General features: G+C 39.2%; 1 protein-coding gene across 4 annotated transcripts in view; it reads right to left on the bottom strand.

Annotated features, from left to right (window-relative positions):
* Nucleotides 1-22,181, bottom strand: part of OPRM1 (opioid receptor mu 1) — a 75,334-nt gene that overhangs the window by 11,385 nt on the left and 41,768 nt on the right. The window contains exons 2-4 of one of the 4 annotated variants that reach the window (XM_032160924.2): nt 9,399-9,751; nt 8,108-8,628; nt 6,137-6,313 (exon numbers count right to left, since the gene is read on the bottom strand). In XM_032160924.2, the coding sequence (XP_032016815.1) occupies nt 6,137-6,313; nt 8,108-8,628; nt 9,399-9,751 (1,051 nt within the window). Of the gene's footprint in view, nt 1-6,136; nt 6,314-6,625; nt 6,683-7,690; nt 7,772-8,107; nt 8,629-9,398; nt 9,752-22,181 lie in introns of those variants that run through there. The other 3 variants (XM_032160890.3, XM_058435615.1, XM_032160897.2) reach the window with 3 other exon arrangements.

Below are 22,181 nucleotides of genomic sequence, written 5' to 3'. Positions count from 1 at the left end.
CTTTATTTAAGAGATTTTATTGCAGTAGAGTAGAAGTCATAGAACATATGATTTCCTTCCTCCCTCCCTCTCTCCCTTCCTCTCTCCCTCCCTCTCTCTCTTTCCTCTTTCTCTCATTCTCTCCTCCCTCTTTCTTTTTCTTTTCTCTTCTTTCTTTCTTTCTTTCTTTCCCTTCCTTCCTTCTTTCTTTCTTTCTTTTTCTTTTCTTTCCTTCCTTCCTCCCCTCCCCTCCCCTCCCCTCCCCTCTGCTCCTCTCCTCTCCTCTCCTTTCCTGACTCTCATTCTGTTGCCCAGCCTGGAGTGCAGTGCCACAATCACAGCTCACTGCAGCCTCAACTTCCCAGGCTCAATCAATTCTCCCACCTTAGCCTCCTGATATCTAGAACTACAGGTGCATGCCACCGCGCCTGGCTTTTTTTTTTTTTTTTAGTTTTTTGCAGAGATGACTTTCATCAGGTTGCCCGGGCTGGTCTTGAACTCCTGGGCTCAAGCAATTCACTGGCCTCGGCCTCCCAAAATGCTGAGATTACAGACGAGAGCCACTGCACCTGGCCTGGCTCTAATTTTTTTGCTTCATCATGAAAAGTTCGATTCATGTCAAACTCAGAAACTCTACTCTCAAAGGAAACAAATTCTGAGTGTGAAGGGAGAGGACTGATGAAATTGTGGCTTTGGATTCTTGATTTCCAGGGAAATAATAATTAGAAAAGGAAAATTATCAGTAAGACAAATTTTGTTCTACACCCCACAGAAATTTCTATTTCTTATAATGTCCTCTCCAAATTAATTTTGCCATTTTGTCAAATTTTAGCAATTTACAAATATTTATTTGCAACCTGCCAAAAGATATAGTGATCAGAATGACATCCAAAAGTTAACAGCTGGTTTGTGATAGGTTATATACATTCAAATATCCTTTCCTTTAGTGTGAAGGAGAAAATGCAAAAGCAAAAATAAATACTGTGAAACTGCATTTCAAAATCATAGAGGTAGAAGTAAAAATAAACGTGGTGTTGTTGAAAGTTAAAAGAGAAAAATATGCACCTTTTCATATTTAGCATCCAAAACTACATGAGGTAGAAAATAAAGATTGATATGTTCCAGAACACTAAATCTCAGTGAGAGTATTTTTACAAAAAATGGCTATAAAATAGCAATTCACCAGTTAAGTTTAACCAAATAAGATGACATCTCATTTTGTTAGTTTTGAAAGGAAAAATATGTTGCTATGTTTTTCAGTTAGTTACATTAGTTAGAACAGTAAGCAAAAGAAGATACTGCGCCATTTTAGTTAATCCAATCTTTAAAACTAAATTTCCCTAAATTTCTCAGGTCTGAGACCATGCTGAGAAGAGTGAAAAATAGACTGGAATATATCAGGGCACATTGATTAAAAGCCTGGGTTATAAGATGGAATTTAACTGGAGTCAATAGTTAGCCACTAATTAAAAATTTTTTTTAATTTTTAAAAAAATTTTATAAATTTAGTAGAGACAAGGTCTTGCTATGTTGGCCAGGTTGGTCTTGAACACCTGGCCTCAAACAATCCTCCTGCCTTGGCCTCCCAAAGTGCTAGGATAACAGGCGTGAGCCACTGCACCCAACCCTCAGCCACTACTTTTTAACTATAACCTTGGGCAAGTTACTTCCTAAAACATTAGTTTCCTCAACTATAGAGTAGAGGTTACAATCCGTATCTAATATGATTAAATAAGATATCCCATCCCGGACACAAAATGGTCAATATATGTTATTATGAATAGTCTAAAAGCCAAATTTTTCTAGGGATAAACACATTTTTAATTAAACAACATTTTCTCTCACATATCACAATAATTTATAGAAACACATACTAATTTCTTCTGCTATGTATGAAATATTAATTTTAAACCTACATTTACTCTAATTCCATACATGCAAAAAGAGACACGCCTATATCACACACACACACACACACACACACACGCACGCACAGAACCATTTTCTTTTTAAACTATAGAACTGAAAGAATAGCCATTTTGATTTCATTCACAAAATAAGCATTAATATTGTCCACTGCTATAATTTTGTGAGCTATTCTTATTTGAGTTTTTTTTCCCATTGAATTGAAACAATTTCTTTCCCAAATTAACTCTCCACAGATGTCTTGTAAAAAAAACTGAGATCAACTTTTGGGAGTGATGTAGTTTATTTTAAAAGTAGGCTTCTGCTTTTAGTTTAGCTGGGGATAATATAGTTCACAGTTATACCAAATACAGAGCATCTCCTAACTTCTTGATCCGCTATTTTGATTAAAATGTCAAGAAAGTGCTTTAATAATAGTAATTAGAGGGTTTAGGACTGGACTTGCCATATTAATGGAAAGGAATTAGCAGGACATGCCACGACGTTCACTTTATCACTATTATATTATTTTTTCCTATAAGACCCACAGGTAGATGTGTCAGAATATTAAGGCTTTTTCCAAGGATAATTACATTATTTCACAAAACACATAACTCATTTGGTGAAAACATTCATGTCAATCAGCTTGACTGAAATGGCTAGACAGGTTAGACAAAACAGTAAATTTGCTACTTTGGAGATGAAGGTACAGTTTAAATAAGAGATGTCAGTTTATTGCTTTATTTGAAAGGCAGATTCTTGGACCCTCACATAATGAACTATAATTTATTAGAGCAATTCTTAAGAACTTACATTTTCTGGAGCTCGTAGTAAATTTTGAGAATCTGGCTGAGACCGTGTAATAATAATGGAGTGCAAAGTAGCATTGTGTAGGAAAGCAGAGAAAAGCCGTGGGGTAATATTCGAAGCCCCGGGTGCTTGTCTGGATTCTGCCTCTTCCTGGCTGTTTGATATTATATAATGATTTAAGTTCCCTGAGCATTTATTTTCTCACATGTACCCATCAGAGTTGTTATAGGATGCAGATGTGATAATGCCCATAAAAGCACTTTTGAATCTGTACATTGCCATATAAATGTAAGGCAGCATTATTATTATGGTGGTCGTTAGTACTAGCCTGGTGCAAAAATAATTGTAGTTTTTGCCATTGAAAGTAATGGCAAAAAACGCAACTACTTTTGCACCAAACTCTACCATTTCAGTGATAATTCAACTGATCTAACAGTGTTGCTTTTTTCCCCATATAATGCTAAACGTTTTCAATAATCACCTATATGTCAAGATACAAAATGCATTACAAAGATACAAGATACAAAATGCCAGGCACAGGGGCTCACGTCTGGAATCTCAGCATTTTGGGAGGCTGAGGTGGGCGGATCACTTGAGGTCAAGAGTTTGAGGCCAGCCTGATCAACAAGGTGAAACCCCATCTCCACTAAAAATAATACAAAAATTAGCTGGGTGTGGTGGTGCATGCCTGTAATCCCAGCTACTGGGGAGGCTGAGGCAGGAGAATCATTTGAACCAGGAGGAAGAGGTTGCAGTGAGCCGAGATCACACGACTGCACTCCAGCCTGGGCGACAGAGTAACTCCATCTCAAAATAAACAAAAAACAAACAAACAACAACAACAACAACAAAAAGAAAATGCATTAGATAATATGATTCGGGTGGAAACCAAGTGGGCAAGGCAGGTTAGCAGTGGCCAACAGTTCAGGTTTGAGTTGAACCTGAAGTGATCGAAATAAACAAGGGAAGTGTTTGAAAGCAAAGTGGAGTTCAATAGGACAACAGCAGTGTAGGGTGTGTGTGGAGAAATTAAATTGCACTGAGAGCAGATGGAAAATGAATGCCTACGCCGTAGTCTACCTAATAAAGATCTAAAAGTCATAAAGACATCAAGCTGAACATAAATCAGGCACAGAGGCTACAGCTGGAGCAGTAGGCTGAGCCCAGGCATGCACAAAAAAACCACGAAACCATCTTTTTTGTTTTTTCATATTCAGCTCGGGAAAGATCTCTTTAGGGCACTGAATCTGGTCTCCTCATCAAAAGCACTCATTAGAAATAAAATTAGAAAACAACCATGAATGTAACCGATTTTTTGAAAAGTATAAATAACATTGGATCAGAGTAATAAAGGTTGAGGAAGAGAAAAGGAAGAAGGCCTATTTTGAATATTTTCCCATTCCTGACGGTAAGAGGGTTAGGTACATAGTCATTTAGGTTGTTCGTCAGTTGCATGATGAAGGGGTCATGCCTGCCACATCTCCTGAAATATCCTCAGCCCTCTCATCATTTATTCAAGACATGAATCTGTCCAATGCTTTGGATGTTTTGGAAGTACTTTCTTTCTTTCTTTTCTTTCTTTTTTTTTTTTTTTTTTGAGATGGAGTTTCGTTCTTGTTGCCCATGCTGGAGTGCAATGGCGCGATCTGGGCTCACTGCAACCTCTGCCTCCCAGGTTCAAGCGACTCTCCTGTCTCAGCCTCCGAAATAGCTGGGATTACAGGTATGTGCCACCACACCTGGCTAATTTTGTATTTTTAGTAGAGACGGGGTTTCACCATGTTGGCCAGGCTGGTCTCGAACTCCTGACCCCAGGTGATCCACCAGCCTTGGCCTCCCGAAGTGCTGGGATTACAGTCATGAGCTACTGTGCCTGGCCAGAAGTACTTTCTTTTTAATGTGCTAGACTCTGGCCTGGGAGAGCAAGACAGACATGGCTCCTGTCCTCAGGAAGTAATGGCTTCCCTGTCTCATGCAGCATGTCCTTACTACGGATTGTTAGCAAAAGTGGTCATAATTATTCCCTCCCTGTATCCGCATCCTTTTGCAGTGCGACTGCAGATCCTATCAGCAAGAGATGGAGTCTAATTTCTCACCCTTTGAATCTAGGTTGGCAGGATGACTTTATTTGACCTGTAAAACCACGGAGTTGACCGTATGCCAGTTCCTGCTCTATGCCAAAACACGCTTTCGTCTTTTCTCTCTCTCTGTCTCTCTCTCGGAATCTGTGACCACCGTGAGAACAAGGCTGGGGTAACATGCTAGAGGGTAAGAGTCCACGTGGAGCCAGTCATTCTTGCTGAGGCCATGTAGATCAGCTAGCTGACCACCCGCCCATCGGGCAGCTGCCCTCCGAGAGAGCCCAGCCAGTACTGGAAGAACGGTCCAGCCAAGCCCAGCTCCAGTGGCTGTTCTACAGAATTGCAAACTAAATAAATGGTTGCTTCTAGTCACTACATTTTGGAATGATTTGTAATGTAGCAAAAGCTGACTGAGCGGCTCTTAACTGTGTAAGTATGACTCTAAGCTTATTTTGGGCACAGAATTTTCTCCTTGGCTTATCAAATTACCTTGATAACTGCCAAATCGCCACTCCACTTTGCGCTGTATGGAAATTGCCTCAGTGGACAGTTGTCAGAATACAGACACCCTGGGAAGGTTTGATATTGGATCTCTGATCTGCAGAATATGAAGTTGACTAATGTGCTTGAAATGTGACATATAGAGTATAATATATTCCTCAAAGAAAGTACAAATACATAAGGCAGAACATAAACATCCACAACCAATATCAACTTCAAACAAGTAATTGAAAAGTTAAATGCAAATCCTATTAGCTTTGTTTTCCAACATGATGCGTCATGATGTGAAACGACGACCAAACACCTGTTTGTCACATTCTGGATTTGTACAACTAATTTAACAGGTCCTATAGACACAGCCATCAAGTCTCCAATTTCTCCTTCAAGTCATTTTATTATGTTGATATATTATTGAAACTATCACTAGCAGCTTATGTATTGTTCCAGTTGTCTGGTTGTAACTGCTTTAATTCTAATGATGACACATGAATGGAGATTAGTGAAAGGGAGCTTTGATTTATCTTAATTTTTAAATATGTCAGAGCATCTTTCCCTCTTTTCCTGGCAGCCTCTCTTCTGTGTCCAGTTCTCTCAGTTGGGCATTTTGGGACAGCAGCCAATTCCAGGGCTAATGTGTTTCTGCTGTTATCTTACACTGATGCTGCTTCATAGAGGCAGCGATGAAGATAAGGCCTAATTGGATGTATTTTTAAAGAAAACCTTTTAGTTACTTGGAACAGAACTCCTCCAATTAGCTTCTTTTCTCTTCTGTCTGGCTGTACAATAGCCATACTGATGTGAAAATGCTGAATTTGGAAGGGAGTCAAGGGCAGTGTCAGGCAAGTGAAGAATAATCATGCTTAACTCAGGAGAAATGCTCCACCAGACGGGCTGGGAGCTGTATTTCCACGAAGGCAGGATGAGTGAAGGATAGCTGGGAGGTCATATGTGACAAGAGGTCCTTGCAGTGGTCCAGGGTACACTACCAAGCAGCCATGCTCTAGAGCCCAGCAAGACAGGGAAGGTACAGGTAGGCACTAAAGGAGAAAGACTCAGTACTTTATAATGGCCATTATTTTACTCCAATGGAAATATTTTACTTCAAAGCAAAATATTTTACCCTTAGCTGAGGACTAGGCATTTTAAGCTGCAATCTTTAACATGTTATCCCCAGGTTGGTGAAAATCTATTTAAATCCCTGCCCTTTTAAAGTTACTTACAAGATTCTAGCAGCCACTGAATAGGAGAGCTGCTTAGCATTAGGTTGGTGCAAAAGTAATCGCTGTTTTTGCAATTACTTTTAAAAAGTAGCTCCTAGTAAAGGGAGCAGGTTTAGCAGTCTTGATGTGGAAAAAAACGTAGAGAAAAGAAGCAGAGTCAAAACCATTTCTTTCTGGCATTCATTTCTGAAATGGAATTAGAAGTGAGACATAATAAGTTAATTTCCCTTTGGCTGGAAGTGGGTCTGCCATCATTACCTCATGCTCTCTAGGGGGTGTGAGTTCGTGTGTTCCTTTGAGTATCACTGAATACCGGGGTATGAGGATTAATGTCACCCACGACGGATGTATCTGGGCCATATTACATTAGTCCTCTGGTCAATTAGAAAGGTTGAGCCTGGGCTGGGCTGGATGGCAGAGTGGGGTAAAGAGGGGACAGTGAGAGACAGGGTGTGGTCAAGAGACAGCAGGAGGAAGCCGCTGCGCCTCCCCTAGCTCCTCAATCATGTGACTTGCTATTCATTTCTCTGGAGCCATCTGTCCTCACAGTCCTGACGCCTGACTCTAGGAACTTTAGCCAAGATTCTGACTCCAGCCTTTACTTCATAGGAAGTTTGAATTTGAATTCACTGTTAACAAAATTATACAGGCTGTGATTTTTGGATGCTGGCATCATTATTTAAAATTTACTTACTTAGATTAATATTAAAAATTAAGCCATGTATTTGATTGATTTTATAGATCAGAGGTCAAATTTAGCCAACCAGTGCCTTAACCAAGTAATATTAACTTGGAGACAGCCTTTTCTCTTTCCTCCTTGTTGATTTCCCATATGATTATAATATTGTGTGTAAGTCTTGAATTTTCTGTGTAGGTCTTCATTTGTACTCCTCTGGGCACAGAAATACACCTTCCAAAAGCTAGTCGCTATTCACCCTATTATCTCCAACAAGCACGAGGTCTGTTAAAAGTTGTTTAATCTAATAAATTTATTAGATTAATATTCATATATTAATAATATATTATTCAGTCTAATATGTTTGATATTTATGCTAGAGTTCAGGTAGCAAACCAATAGCTCAAGAAAAGTTAGGGATGGTCATTTTTAAATTTTTTCTCCTTTTCCATGATGCTAATTTTCTGTGAATATCTTGCATCCATGACCACAGTGGGCAAGGCGCTGACCCTCTCTCTTTAATCACAGAACCAGAGCAAGACTGGCTTTTGAGAAATAAGAGGGATATTGCAGTGACATCTATGAATTATATAATAATTCTGGGGAAAATGAAAAGGATTCTAGATCAGAATTACTTCTACAATGTGCTAAAGTCATAAATTTTGCATAGAAGTAAAGGCCATAAAAATAGTTATTTTGAATAGTTTCACGGATTTCTCATTGGTGTATCTTTATACCTAAATGAATATGTACAGTCAAATATAAAGAACACAGTTTATATAACAAACCTCTTCTCTAACACTAGAACCACAATTTGCTTCCCCTCTTCCCTCCATTCTCATCCTCTATAATGGATTAAACTCCTAGTTTGGCACAAAGCCTTATAATTTTTATGCCATCCCCAGCGGATACACCTAATTCTAGAGACTGCGTACCTGATGATTAGTTCTATCCACTGTATTGGCCGTGGAGGGGTGGTCTCTAGTGTTCTGACGAATTCGAGTGGAGTTTTGTTGCTCAATGTTGGAAGAGGTTGGGATACAGAACTCTCTGAAGCATCGTTTGAAGTTTTCATCCAGAAATGCATAAAGGACTGGGTTGAGGCAGCTGTTTGTGTAACCTAGAGCAATGCAGAAGTGCCAAGAAACAGTCTGGAACGTAGTTTCTGGGATTGTAACCAAGGCTTTAATGATGACGTAAATGTGAATGGGAGTCCAGCAGACGATGAACACAGCCACCACCACCAGCACCATCCTGGTGATCCTTCGAAGATTCCTGTCCTTTTCTTTGGAGCCAGAGAGCATGCGGACACTTTTGAGGCGCAAGATCATCAGTCCATAGCACACGGTAATGATGAGCACAGGCATGATGAAGGCGAAGATGAAAACACAGATCTTCAGCAGGTTTTCCCAGTACCAGGTTGGATGAGAGAATGTTAGTGTACAATCTATGGAACCTAGAAGAAAGGAATTTAAAGGAAAAATCAGCAGCAACATTTAATTATGTCATAAGGTGTTAATACTGCCATTTTGCTCATTCATTTTTAGCCTTGACCAGAGCTAACTGAAGGCTATGAAGAAATCGTGGAAGAAACTCAGTTGTTTGTTACTTTTCAAAGAAAGTTTTACTTCTAATTTTTTTTTTTCTAAATTTCCCATTTTGCAATCCACTTTGATCACATTAAGCTTTTGTTCAGGGAACAAAAATGAAGCTCTCAACATGAGCTAGATCCTCCATGAGGTCTATATTGATATAAAAAATGTAATAATTGTCCACAGTCTCTAGGTGGCTCCAGATAATGGATGTTTTCACTTCATTTTTTGATGGATTGTTCAATATTCTGATATTAGGTGTAGAAAGATAAATTTGCCATGTAGTCAGCCACTTGAAAATTTTAAACAAGCCTCAGTGTAATACTCTTTGGGTTTAAGCTCCAATTACACTTGGGAGAGCTATGTTCTAATTTACACACCATTTTTATGAAGTAAATACAGAACAATCAGAAATAAATAGATTGTATTCTCTTTAAAGGGTTTAATAGGCATAAATTATGAGGAAAATTCCTATTTTTAAGTATTCAAAGGCATTTTTTTTTACTAGAAAGAATAATTAAAATTACAATTTGACTAAGACAATGGGGCACTCCATAAATACTACTTTGCTTATGACATCACCAACATATCAGGCTGTGAACCCTCCATCCCTCAGGCTGGTAACATCACTCACCATGCCTGTATTTTGTTGTAGCCATGAACATTACAGGAAGACCAATGGCTGAAGAGAGGATCCAGTTGCAGACATTGATAATTTTGGCATTTCGGGGAGTACGGAAATCTAAGGCCTTGACAGGGTGGCAGACTGCAATGTATCGATCAACACTCATGGTGCAGAGGGTGAATATGCTGGTGAACATATTATAGTAATCTATGGAGATCACTATCTTGCAAAGGATGGTTCCAAATGGCCATGTTCCCATTAGGTAATTCACACTCTGGAAGGGCAGGGTACTGGTGGCTAAGGCATCTGCCAGAGCAAGGTTGAAAATGTAGATGTTGGTGGCAGTCTTCATTTTGGTGTATCTAGGAGATACAGGAAGAAGAGTGAGAGTCAGTAAAAGACACTAATATAAAATATAGGTAAGCTTCCAATAATAAATTTGCATGAATTAGTAGAAAGCTTTTTTGAGATTAGATATAGAATTGTTTTCCAGTATTAGCTTGGCTATTTACAATGATGTCAATGATGTGCCTATTGGCTAAATAGCTGCAATAATAGCAACGATGCTGCTTTGTTGAGTTTCTTTTTTTTTTTTTTTTTTTATAGGATCTTGCCCTGTTACCCAGGCTAGAGTGTAATGGTATGAACAGAGCTCACTACAGCTTCAACCTCCTGGGCTCAAGAGATCCTCTTGCCTCAGCTCCTGAGTAGCTGGGATCACAGGTGCATGCCACCATACCCTGTTAATTTAAAAAAACTTTTGTAGGGACAGGGTCTTGACATGTTGCTCAGGGTGGTCTTGAACTCTTGGGCTCAAGCAATCCTCCCTCCTCGGCCTCCCAAAGTGTTTGTGTTGCAGGCATGAGCCACCACACACAGTGAGGGTTTTTGTTTTTATTTTGTAATGTGTCAGTCATTGTGATAGGTCTAATAGAAAGAGGAAGATTCCAGTCAAGTAGTAGGGGCAGAGACTGGACAGTAATTCTAAATATAAAAGAGAAAATTTTAGCTATATAAATAGAGTTAAAATTATCAAGAACTATAATTGTGCAAGTGTCTATAGGTATGTACACAAACACATGCACATGCAAACACAGGTGATTATGGGGCACAGAGATGAGGCATCTCACAGAGCATAAGGCAAAGGGAATAGTAGGAGTTAGATGTGGAAGGCATCCTGGAAGTGCAAGTTTAATCTCAAAGTACAAGTAGGATGATTGAGTTAGACACTTGGCGGGAGCAGGTCATTCTAGACAGAGGGGTAACAGAGAGAACCCCAACAAAGATGTAGAGTTGGAATGGCCTGATGTGTGTATCAAGCACATTCTACCAGGGAATGGCAAGGGATCTGACTGGGGAAGAAGAGAGGCCAGTACGTGAAGAACTTGTCTGCCATGGTAAGATTAGACCCTATCCAGTCCATGATGAGGAACCCAAGTGTGTTTGCTTTGTTTTTATTTTTTAATGCTTTATTGAGGTGGAATTGACCTATAATAAATAACACATAATTAAAGTGTACAATTTGATAAGCTTTGATACCTGTGTACACCTGTGAAAACACCACCATAATTAAGATCAGAGATTGGCAAACTATGGTGTGGAGACCCAATTGGGCCACTGCCTGTTTTTATAAATAGTTTTATTGGAACACAGATATACCTATTTAAAAACCCATAAGTGTTTTGATGCTACAATGGCAGAGTTCAATAATTGCAACAGAGATCAGATGACATGCAAAGCCTAAGTTATTTACTATCTTGCACTTTACAGAAAAAAATGTCAACCCTTGATGAAGACAATGACATCAATTGCTCCCAAAAGTGTCTTTGTGTAGCTCTTTAATCTTGCCTTTTTGCCCCTCCCTGTCCTCATATCCCACCCTCACTATTCCTTAGGCAATTGCTGATCTTGGTTTGCTTTCTGCTCTTATAGATTAGTTTGCATTTCCTAGAAGACGCAAATAGAATCATTCAGTATGTACTCTTCTTTTTGTGCTGCTTCTTTCACTCGGTGTAATTATTTTGAGATTCATCCATGTTGTTGCATATAACAAGAATTAATTCCTTTTTATTGACAAGTAGTATTACTTATCCATTCATCTGCTTTTTTAATCCATTGACCTATTAATGGGAACTGAGTTGCATACAACCTTTGGATGTTACAAATGAACTGTTAAGAACATTCATGTGCAAGTCTTTATATGAACATATGCTTTTCTTCCTCCTGGGTAAGTATCTAGGAGTGTTATATGTTTTCAAGGCCTGCAGAAATTAGAAATACAATAGTAGAATAGATAAGCAGGTACACTTGCAATAATACATTATATCTGATGGCAGAAGTATACCTTGTAAACATTGGACATCATTTTTTTTAACATTCCACATATATTTACCTTAATTTAGTAATAGTACCTCAGTTTCTCTCTGGGAACAACTCATTTCCCATTCTCAGTCCAGGTGCTTTGGGATAGGCTGTATTACCAGTCCAGGGCGTGAAGACGTTCAGTGATTGGGGCCATGGTGAATGGCAAGGATGGTCTCAAGTTCCAACCAGAGCCAGTGAGAGTTTATTTTGTGACTTATGGAGAAAGAGCGTATTAGTCTGAGAAGATGCATGGTATGTAGTTGCTGGAGGAGCTTGTCTGAAAATTGACCTAATCCAGAGGATGTGGATTCGAGAGCGTGAGAGAGAACCCCACACCTGAAGCCAGGCCCTCCTTGGGCTTCTGATTTACATGGTGCCATCAATTCCTTTTAAATGTTAGCTTGTGTTTACTGTTTTTCCGTCACACGAGGTTGAGTCGAACTCATTCAGCCCAAGACAGCTGTTGGTTGGAGGCCCTTTGTTTAGGACTGAATTCAGTGTCCAGGAAAGTGTTTTGGTTTCAATAACATCAGGAAAGTGATTTCATAAATCTCCTCGGGGTCAATAGGACGGCTTTGTTACCGAAGCTTTAAAATTCTGATACCTGATCTGGTCTGCAATACTTGCAGAAGCTGCATTACTGCCAGAAAAGCTCCACATTTTCAGACTTGGGGGCTTTTTTTTTGGACTGACTTTGGAAGTTTTACTTTCTTAATGGATTTTAAAGAAAAAGAGCCATTTAACTTGAGGAGAGAACATAATTTGCCTTTAGGTTGGCAAATATGGCAAATATAAAAAGGATAATGTAGACAAATACTCCAAAGTACAAAAACCAACAAAAAAGCAAAATTAAAACTGTGGTTTTAAGATTTAGAATAATTGACCTTGGTGCTCAAGAAGTTTAAACATTTTTGATTTTTTTTAATAAGCAGAAGTTTCTCCCCAAAAGCAGAAAATAACTTTTGCTAGATTCACCGTTGGTTATAGACCTGCGTGATCTAAAGACATGCTTCATTGCATTCGCCACTTTCCTACCCAGCAGACCTTACATTTCGCGGCTTATCTTTAATGATGTTTTATGTTAAGTAATTGGTTTCTTTACAGTCAGTTTTCTGACTCATCATACTTCCAACCTTTCCTTCAGGCTTATCTTAGCACTAAGTATTTCCAATGTATGGTTATTTTAATTAAAAAAAATCATTTTCTTCTCCAGAGTGAGGTGTTTGTGAAAAAAAAATTATGTCAGGGTTCAACATGGTGAAAGGAAACGTGTTTATGCGTATGTTAATTAGCATGCTAGCCATTCCACAGTGTGTATACATTTCAAAACATCATGGAGGTGTATATGGTAAATATATATAATTTTATCTGTCAATTTACCAAATAAAAATAATAAGAAAAGTGAACATTTATAAAAATTCTTTCAATGGGCATTTTATAGGAATGATGCTGTTTAATTTTTCTCAATTTATTTAAACAGCCTTCCTCTAAAGTTAGCCAGCATTCTTACCTCAGTTACTCATGTTCTGGATCACAGCAACATATAAAAGGGGGCTCAGCGATCTTCTAAATATGTGAAAGAAAATTATACAAAGCTAAAGGATTAAGAATTCCAATTGCCTCCAGCACATACCCAAAGGCTTTCACCTGAAGAGATGGTCTAAACAGAAAACAAATAATGTGGGCTGGGCCTGGTGGCTCAAGCCTGTAATCCCAGCACTTTGGGAGGCTGAGGTGACTTGAGGGCAGGAGAAGGAGACCAGCCTGGTCAACCCTGTCTCTACTAAAATTAGAAAAATTAGCTGGGGGTGGTGGCAGGCACCTGCAATCCCAGCTACTCGGGAGGCTGAGGCAGGAGAATCGTACCACTGCATTCCAGCCTGAGCAACAGAGAGAGACTCTGTCTCAAAAAAAAAAAAAATGGGCAAGCTTTTCATTCTGTTCTGATGTGGTGGCATGAATGTTGTCCCAGCAAAGTTCAATGAATGGTCAGAGTCACACCGTGGGCCTTGCACAGGAGCATAGGACTCAGAGTTAGCAAACTAGCAAAAGAAGTGACCTGCAGGAAGAATTATCTTTGCCATTCAGTTTACCTGAGTGGGTCCAAGTAGAACTCATGGCTATTAAAACACAAGTCTTTTTCCTTCCTCCGTGCCTACTGCTTTGTACTGTGCTGTGAATGAGTTCTGTGGCAAAATGGGCAAAGAGAGACTCATCTGGACTCACAAGCAGTCCTGATATTGACCCTTCCTATGGTAGCCACTGAACTCCGTCTTCTGCTCTAAGCAGTGGCCCAACCTGTTTCTTTCTAATTATCCCATTAAAATTTTTTGTAATAGGTATTTCTTTAACTTTGGTCTAGATGATTAAATAGCTGTTTTGTTTTATGAATTCAGAAGAATTTACCATGCGACTCGTTTTTGAAAAAAATTGTGTTCTTCTGAGAACTGTCAACGTTTGACCCATTAGAGTAATTTTTATGGAGCTTCCAGAAGTGTTGGGGAAAAGGCATTGTGAGGCCCATTTGCTGGCAGCTCACCTATTCTTTTATGTTGCATATATGACTTTTGTTTATAAATGTTCTTCCTTTCTTATGGTTATAAAATAATTCCTACTTATCTTTTGACCTATTCTTCACACAATTCTCCAACTATTACTACTTACTAAAATGTGATTGATTTTGACCCATTTGTGTTAAGTGAAGCCAGATTGAATAAAATGCCTCTGTACACCTGATGGGCTTTGTAAACTTCTGTTTAGTTTTGTGGTTAATTCTTTGAATTGTGGTGATCATGTCTCAGTCCAGAAATAAAACTGATCAAGAGAGTGAGAGGAGGAAAGACACATTTTAGAATCCAGCGTGTGTGTGTGTGTGTGTGTGTGTGTGTGTGTGTGTGTGTGTAATTCCACATCATGGCCCTCATATTGCTCAACTACCTTTTTCATAAGTTCACAATAGAGTCACTGGTGACGGACGGAAGAGTTCCACCTCTTTTAGGGCTGATTTTTCTGCCTTTTCAGTTTTTTTTACCAAGTAGTGTGAAGAAAGATACCTAATTCAGTAAGAATTCAATGAGCCCCTTTTATATGTTCAGCAATGAGCTTGGAAAGATATATTTCTTGCATTTGCCATGACTTTTATGTCCACCTACCCTCACATAGAAATTAACCTTTTTAGTCGAGAAAAAAAATCCTCCCTAGAGTGTCATACTTTAATACTCATAATTATTTGGATCAATCCAATGAGATAAAGATACTTTCCTACATTTCAAGTAATTATTTAGGCAAAGAATGTGGTCAAATGAGTATCTACCTGAGTTAATTTATCCATTATTATCCATCTATTCCATTCTGATATCCCAGGTGTGTTTTTACTTGTGAGAGTGTGTGAGTGTGTCTGTGTGTGTGTGTGTGTGTGTGTGTGTGTGTGTGTGTCTGTGGGCGGGGGGGTTCTAAAATAAGAAAAAGCATAATCGAAACTAGTGATTACCCTCTCATTGGCATTAACATGGAGAAAGACTATATATTAGGTTGCTATTTTGTATTATATTCTCCACTAGGTTAGGGAAGGGGAGAATGGAGGACTTCTCACTTTGCTATAAAATGTTGTGAAACATTTAATTTACATTTATTTCAAAGTGATGTTATGTGGTTAATGACATTTCCAATGAGCTACTATCAGCAAAGGGAAAGAGTGGTGATATCAGACCTCTGAATCCTGGAACAGGAAAAGAACTATTTCTTGCTAGTTTGCCTGAAAAAGAGAAGACGGGGGAGAGGCCTGTATGAAATTAAGCAAAGAGGCATTTCCATCCAGAGGGCAAGTGGCTGTTTCCATCCCTGTGTGTCACCAGAGTGGGATGACTATCAGTCTTCTTCTTCTTCTTTTTTTTTTTTTTGAGATGGCGTCTCGCTCTGTCGCCCAGGCTGGAGTGCAGTGGGGTGATCTCCACTCACTGCGAGCTCTGCCTCCTGGGTTCACACCATTCTCCTGCCTCAGCCTCCCAAGTAGCTGGGACTACAGGTGTCCGCCACCACACCTAGCTAATTTTTTGTATTTTTAGTAGAGATGGGGTTTCACCGTGTTATCCAGGATGGTCTCGATCTCCTGACCTCGTGATCCACACACCTCGGCCTCCCAAAGTGCTGGGATTACAGGCCTGGCCGACTATCAGTCTTGTTGATGGCATGTCACCCTTTCCACATCCTCTTCGCTGTTTTGTCCTCTCCCAATCTTCTCTGCTTTCTTCTTCCTCTAGGTCCCCTAATGACAAACCATGAGTAAACTATCTTTCAGACAGAGCAAGGGGAAGTTGCTTTCTCAGAACCATGATGAACTTTGTATATAGAAAATGTAAAACGAATAATTAATTGTATTTTTATTTTCGCATTTGGTGCTTAAAATATCAGAGGAAAATCTGTGTATCCTCATAATAATTGTGTAGAAGCTAATGGCATGCATTTCTATTGTGTTACCTCTCCTGCTAAATCTCATGGTTTCATTCTCTCTTGGTTTCTATTGGCCTGCCTTCTCCTTTATTTCTCTTATTTTCTGGTATGCATTTTTGTAAGGCTCTTCAAATTCTTGTTTTGGAATTGGAAACTGGGGTGGAGGGTGAGGAGAGAACATGGCCACACATCATTGCACTACTCCTCTGGGTATAGGAAAGGAAATGGAAAGAGAGATACTTCCATTATAGCCAAGAGACCTTGCTTTCCCATTTTTGTATTATGCTTTCTGGAAGTGCCCATTTGCTGCATTATTCGATTTCTGAAAATTTTACTTCAGGACATGGATAGCACATATCAGAAGTTTATATAAAAATGACATGTTTTGCTTCTCTGATTTCTGTGTTCTGTGATAAGTAGTATTTATGTATTGTAGAAAAATGTTACTATGTTATATTCTCTGATATATATAAGCAGTTATAACTAGATGAAATATTCCTATCTGTGGCTTTGATTTTTGTTTGCAAATATATAGAATATTTATTTTTTTGGACTAAAGACTTTGAAAACAGCATCAGAGCATCCATCTCAGGAGCTAGAGATTTTTGGTTTACAGAGAACACTGCTTTGCTTTTATTCCAAGAACCTGATATTTCGAGCTTAGAAATAGCTTAGCTTTCAAACTTATAACTTCTAAGGAGAAAGGTCATTTCTTATATTTTATGATCTGGGAATTTTATAAATGGAAAATCAAGTATGCATTACTATCAACTTCAAATCATGGTATAGCCCTAGGTATTTCTTTAATATGAAGGAACAACAAAGAAGACAACTTCAAAATATGATGAGACAATTTCATCATTATCAATATTAGAAAATTACCTTTTGTAGAAGTGCAAACATATGCTGTAGATTTAAAATTTCTAGAGAGTTTAGACTACTAGTAAAATTATTTTTTACTGCACTTAGTACAACAAATATAAGGCTTAATATACACTTTTGGGAATGACATTGTACATATAATCACTCACTGTAAGTAAAATATGAAAAATAACATGGATAGAATAATTTAACAAAATAAAATAGGAAAAAAAATCCATTCAGCATAGAACCCAGCACAAGATGGGCACCAGCAAATGCTTGTTGAATGGAGTTTAAATAAAGAAATAAGGACTTGGGTTATTTTATTTTTTGTGTGTAAGATAAAACATTTTTTTCTTAGGGAACCAGCAATTTTTGAAGTAAGAATGAAGAGGGAATATTTGTTTTTGCTGTGCCAATTCACTATCAAATTAAAAAGAACTTCAATCATAGAAAGTCATGGAATAATGAGAAGATTCCAATGAGACTTTCAAGATCACATTGTCTAAGAGAAAGAGGGGTGATAGCAGACCTCTGAATCCTGAAAGGAACTATTGCTTGCTAGTTTGCCTCAAAATGAGAAGACCGGGAGAGGTCTCTATGAAACTAAGCACAGAGGCACCTTTGCTTGATGGTGAAGGACCCGAGGCACACAGAGTTACAAGTATTTGAGGCTTTTCTCCCATTTCTCTAGACTCCATCTAAAACTAAAGAGGAGTCTAGCTTGTATTGTGGGCCACGTGTATTTTCTAGGAGTGCATTGCTGATCATGTTGTAAGCAATGTGTCCCAGAAGTCCTCTTCCACCTCTCTGACCACATCGAAGTAGGCATGCAAAGCTTTCTTATCTTCTTTTCAAAGATGACTGTGCTGAGAGTATCTCGGAAATCTTGAGACATTTTCTCATTATCGTGAATGCTGTTAACAGTCATAGTTGTTTAAAGGAAAGCTGAGTTTTTTCCATATCCTTTGCTTTCTTTTCTATTTATTTATTTATTTATTCATTCATTTATTTATTTATTTAGAGATGGAGTCTCGCTCTGTCGTCCAGGCTGGAGTGCAGTGGTGCGATCTTGGCTCACTGCAAACTCCGCCTCCCCCAGGTTCACGCCATTCTCCTGCCTCAGCCTCCCGAGTAGCTGGGACTACAGGAGCCCGCCACCATGCCCGGCTACTTTTTTCTGTAATTTTACTAGAGACAGGGTTTCCCTGTGTTAGCAAGGATGGTCTCAATCTCCTGACCTCGTGATCTGCCTGCCTCGGCCTCCCAAAGTGCTGGGATTACAGGCGTGAGCCACCGCGCCCAGCCCTTTGCTTTATTTTCTTACAATCCATGGTTTGAACCTATCAGTTCTATGTAAACTGACTCACAACCTCTCTGTTCCCAGTTTGGTGACTACATTTTCTCCTTTTGTTTGGACATCTGTGCTTGCTTGTCATACTGGTTTCTCAGAGACAATACTTCTCAAAATGCACTTATTCTTTCTCACCTCTTCACCCCACCACTACCACAATGAGAAGAACACAATAATCAGTAACATCACTTACGAAGATACAACAAATGGAGAATTGGGATTATTAGAAAGAAGGATCAACAAGACTTAACTATTTTTTGGAAGGAGGGAATAAAAGAAGGGTGTAATGTGACTTCTGCATTTCCAGCATGGGAGAATGGATAGATGGCAATATCATTGTCTAACAGAGAAGGCAGAGAGGAAAAGCATATTTGGTGTTGATACTTTGGATGTATGGTGTTGTGGGACGAAGGAGACTGTTCATTAAGCCATTGGAAATGTCTACAGTTTAGCCGAAGCCACTCACGTACGGGTCACCAGACTCTAGATGATTCTAATCATGTGAGCAGATGGGATGGCTCTGTGCTGTGATGCAGAATGGAAAGAATGCTGAAGGCAGAGAAGGATCAAGTTCCAGAAAAAAACAGAGAGGAAAAGAGGGAGCGAGACAGGGAGGAAAGATAGGAATGCACTTTGCAGGCTATGTCAGAAATGTGTGAGTGTGAGAGAAATGAGGTTTGAAATGTCAGAGGCAGAAGCCAATCTGTGGGATTTTTTTTAATCATCTTACACACATTTTTGTAAGTAGAGGGTTTGGTTTTTATCAATTCTCATCTATCATGACTATAGCTGATTATATACGTAACATGCAATTATTCATAGACTATAACTTTTCCATGGCAATTGTCTGAAATATAATTTATCAGGATTCTTGCATTTGAAGGCATTAAGTTTGCTGCAGGTCTATAGTCATGAGTATGTCTGTATGTGAAATCACATATTTCATGCATCTTAACATATTGAATTACATTTCACTTATGTGATACAAACTTTCCTGATAAATCTTATAGCTCATATAAGAAATGGTCTTGATAGAAATGTCCCCAAATGTGACAATCTTAAAAATTTAAAGAGAATTCCAGATCAATGTGCAAACTAAAAACTTACGTAAAATATCAATAAAAATAAATAAATTTTTGATTAACCATGCTAGAGAAACTAATTATTATTCCCTTTTCCATATAGAAAATGATAATCTGAAATCGTTATCAAATAATCAGGCATTCCTAAAGTATGCAGCCTACCATTTAAGAAAGCATTACAGAGGTATGGCAGGGAGTTAACCAACAAAAATATTATTATTTTTCTGACCAAGTGCAGTTGCTCACATCTGTAACCCTAAGCTCTTTGGGAGGCTAAGGTGGGAGGCTCCACTGAGCCTAGAAGTTCAAGGCTGCAGTGAGCTACGATCATGCCACTGCACTCCAGCCTGGGCAATAGAGCAAGATCTCACCTCTAAAAAATGAAAACAAATTAAAAAGATAAATACAAAAATTATCTTTTCTGAATTTTGTGATATTTGTGGTATTTGTCAACTTTTAATACTTTATATTTCTAAATGATTTTTCCATTGAATTATCTGCTTTAGTTTCTTATTTTTACTTGTGATTTTCTATCATCTTACAGAGCACTCCAGTGTGTATGAGTCTTGAGCCCCGCCCCACATATTTTGAGCTCCTGCCTGCTCACCTCTCAGCTCTGGCTCTCAGAGCTGTTCCTGGACTGAGCCTGATTATCTCGCTGGTCTCTGCCCTGGATTTCTGCCACAGGAATCTAGAGGGCTCACTTCCCTCATGCAGTGCAGGAAAGTTCCCAACTCCATCAACCTCCTCTACCCCATTTTGGGTCTCCTCTGCATTTTGCAAGACCATCTCAGTTTCTGTTTGCCTAGTGCCACCTGGCCAGATTTCTACTCCCCTCTAGCTACTCCAGGGGACCCTGGGGCACTCTGTGAAGTGTCTCTCTCCACAATTCCAGTCAGGCAAGAGGTCACATCTCTTACTGTTTTGGATTCCTTTTGTTTATTTCCCCATGAAGAGTTTTTCCTGGAGTGAGGGAATGAGATGTTCAGTTGGTAAAGGCAGGGCTCCCACTGAGCTGATTTCTCTTGTTCTCTTTCTCCTGTCCTCTCAAATGTCTTTCCCCAGCCCAGAACGTTTTCCTGTCTCCTCTCTTCTTCCCTGTGTGGCAGGAGCATCAACATTTTCACCAGCTTTTATTTTCTAACCTATGGCCTATGGCATAAGCTGTATTCTTTCAGTCTTTTAGGATGACTTTTTTTTTTTTCTTTCCCCTCCTGAGATAAGGTCTGGCTCTGTCGCCCAGGCTGGAGTGCAGTGGCACAATTCTGACTCACTGCAGCTTTGACCTCCTCTGTTCAAGCGATCCTCTACCTCAGCCTCCCGAGTAGCTGGGACCACAGGCATGCATCACCATGCCTGACTAATCTTTTGTGTTTTCTGTAGAGATAAGAGATGGGGTTTTGCCATGTTGCCCAGGCTGGTCTGAAATTCCTGTGCTCAAGTGATCCTCCCTCCTTGGCCTCTCAAAGTGCTGGGATTACAGGTGTGAGCCGCCACATGCAGCCTAGGATGTGTTTTTCATAATTAAGCCCAAGCTTTCAGAATTCATTAAACATTTTCCTTTTCATCCATCTAGTTTTGCATTTTAAAGCTAAAGCTTTCAAAATTCTATAATGGAATTGACAGTCATTTGCTCTCCCTGTGGGTTTTCTCTTTCTTGGGAATACAGGCTTACTCTCATAGTCTGGTTTTAAGGGTAACAGACCTGCAGTGTAAAAAGGAATTACTGAAAAGGAATATATGCAATGGATATTATTTTTATTTATTATTTTTGCTAAGTGCCTATTAGGTAACTGGTAAGGAAATTAAATAGGCAGTTGGAATATGGAGTTTAGAAGAGAGGATAGGACTAGAGGTGTGACTTTGGGAGTAGTTGACATATGGGTAGTTTATAAAGCATGGAACTGAGGAAGAAAACTTAAGGAGAAAGTATATGCATGGAAGAGAAAGAGGGCCTAGGTTAAAGCTCTGAGAAAGGTAGAAGAACTAAGGAACGGCCAGAGAATTTAAGCAAGAAACCCAGAGCTGGGGTTAAGGAAGTCAAAGGAGGAAAGATTATCATGAAGTCTATAGTGGTCAAATTTGCGGAATGCAGAGAGACTGAGGAACAGAAATATGTTCACTGCCTTTGGCAAAATACCCGTTAATAACCTTGGCAAATTCCTTGGAGTGGTAGGGTTGGATGATAAATAGATATGAGTTAAAAAAAAAAAGTAGATGGGGAGTGAGGATCTGGAAGTCAGTGATTTAGAAAACTCTTTGGACATATTTTGGTATGAAGAGGGAAAGAGAGAAATGTGAGTTCAAGAAAGAATTTTTTTGTTTTAATTAATTATTAATTCACAGGCTGGGCGCGGTGGCTCACGCTTGTAATCCCAGCACTTTGGGAGGCCTAGGCGGGCGGATCACGAGGTCAGGAGATCGAGACCATCCTGGCTAACACAGTGAAACCCCGTCTCTACTAAAAATACAAAAAATTAGCCGGGCATGGTGGCGGGCGCCTGTAGTCCCCGCTACTTGGAGAGGCTGAGGCAGGAGAATGGCGTGAACCTGGGAGGCAGAGCTTGCAGTGAGCCAAGATTGTGCCACTGCACTCCAGCCTGGGCGACAGAGAGAGACTCCGTCTCAAAAAAAAAAAAAATTATTCATTTTTTTTTTTTTAGATGGAATCTTACTTTGTCA

The sequence above is a fragment of the Hylobates moloch genome, unplaced genomic scaffold (genome assembly GCF_009828535.3).
Source record: "Hylobates moloch isolate HMO894 unplaced genomic scaffold, HMol_V3 SCAFFOLD_2, whole genome shotgun sequence".
In the NCBI taxonomy this organism is placed as follows: Eukaryota; Metazoa; Chordata; class Mammalia; order Primates; family Hylobatidae; genus Hylobates; species Hylobates moloch.
The sequence above is the reverse complement of the archived record's forward strand: the minus strand, read 5'-3'. Positions and strand labels throughout refer to the sequence as shown.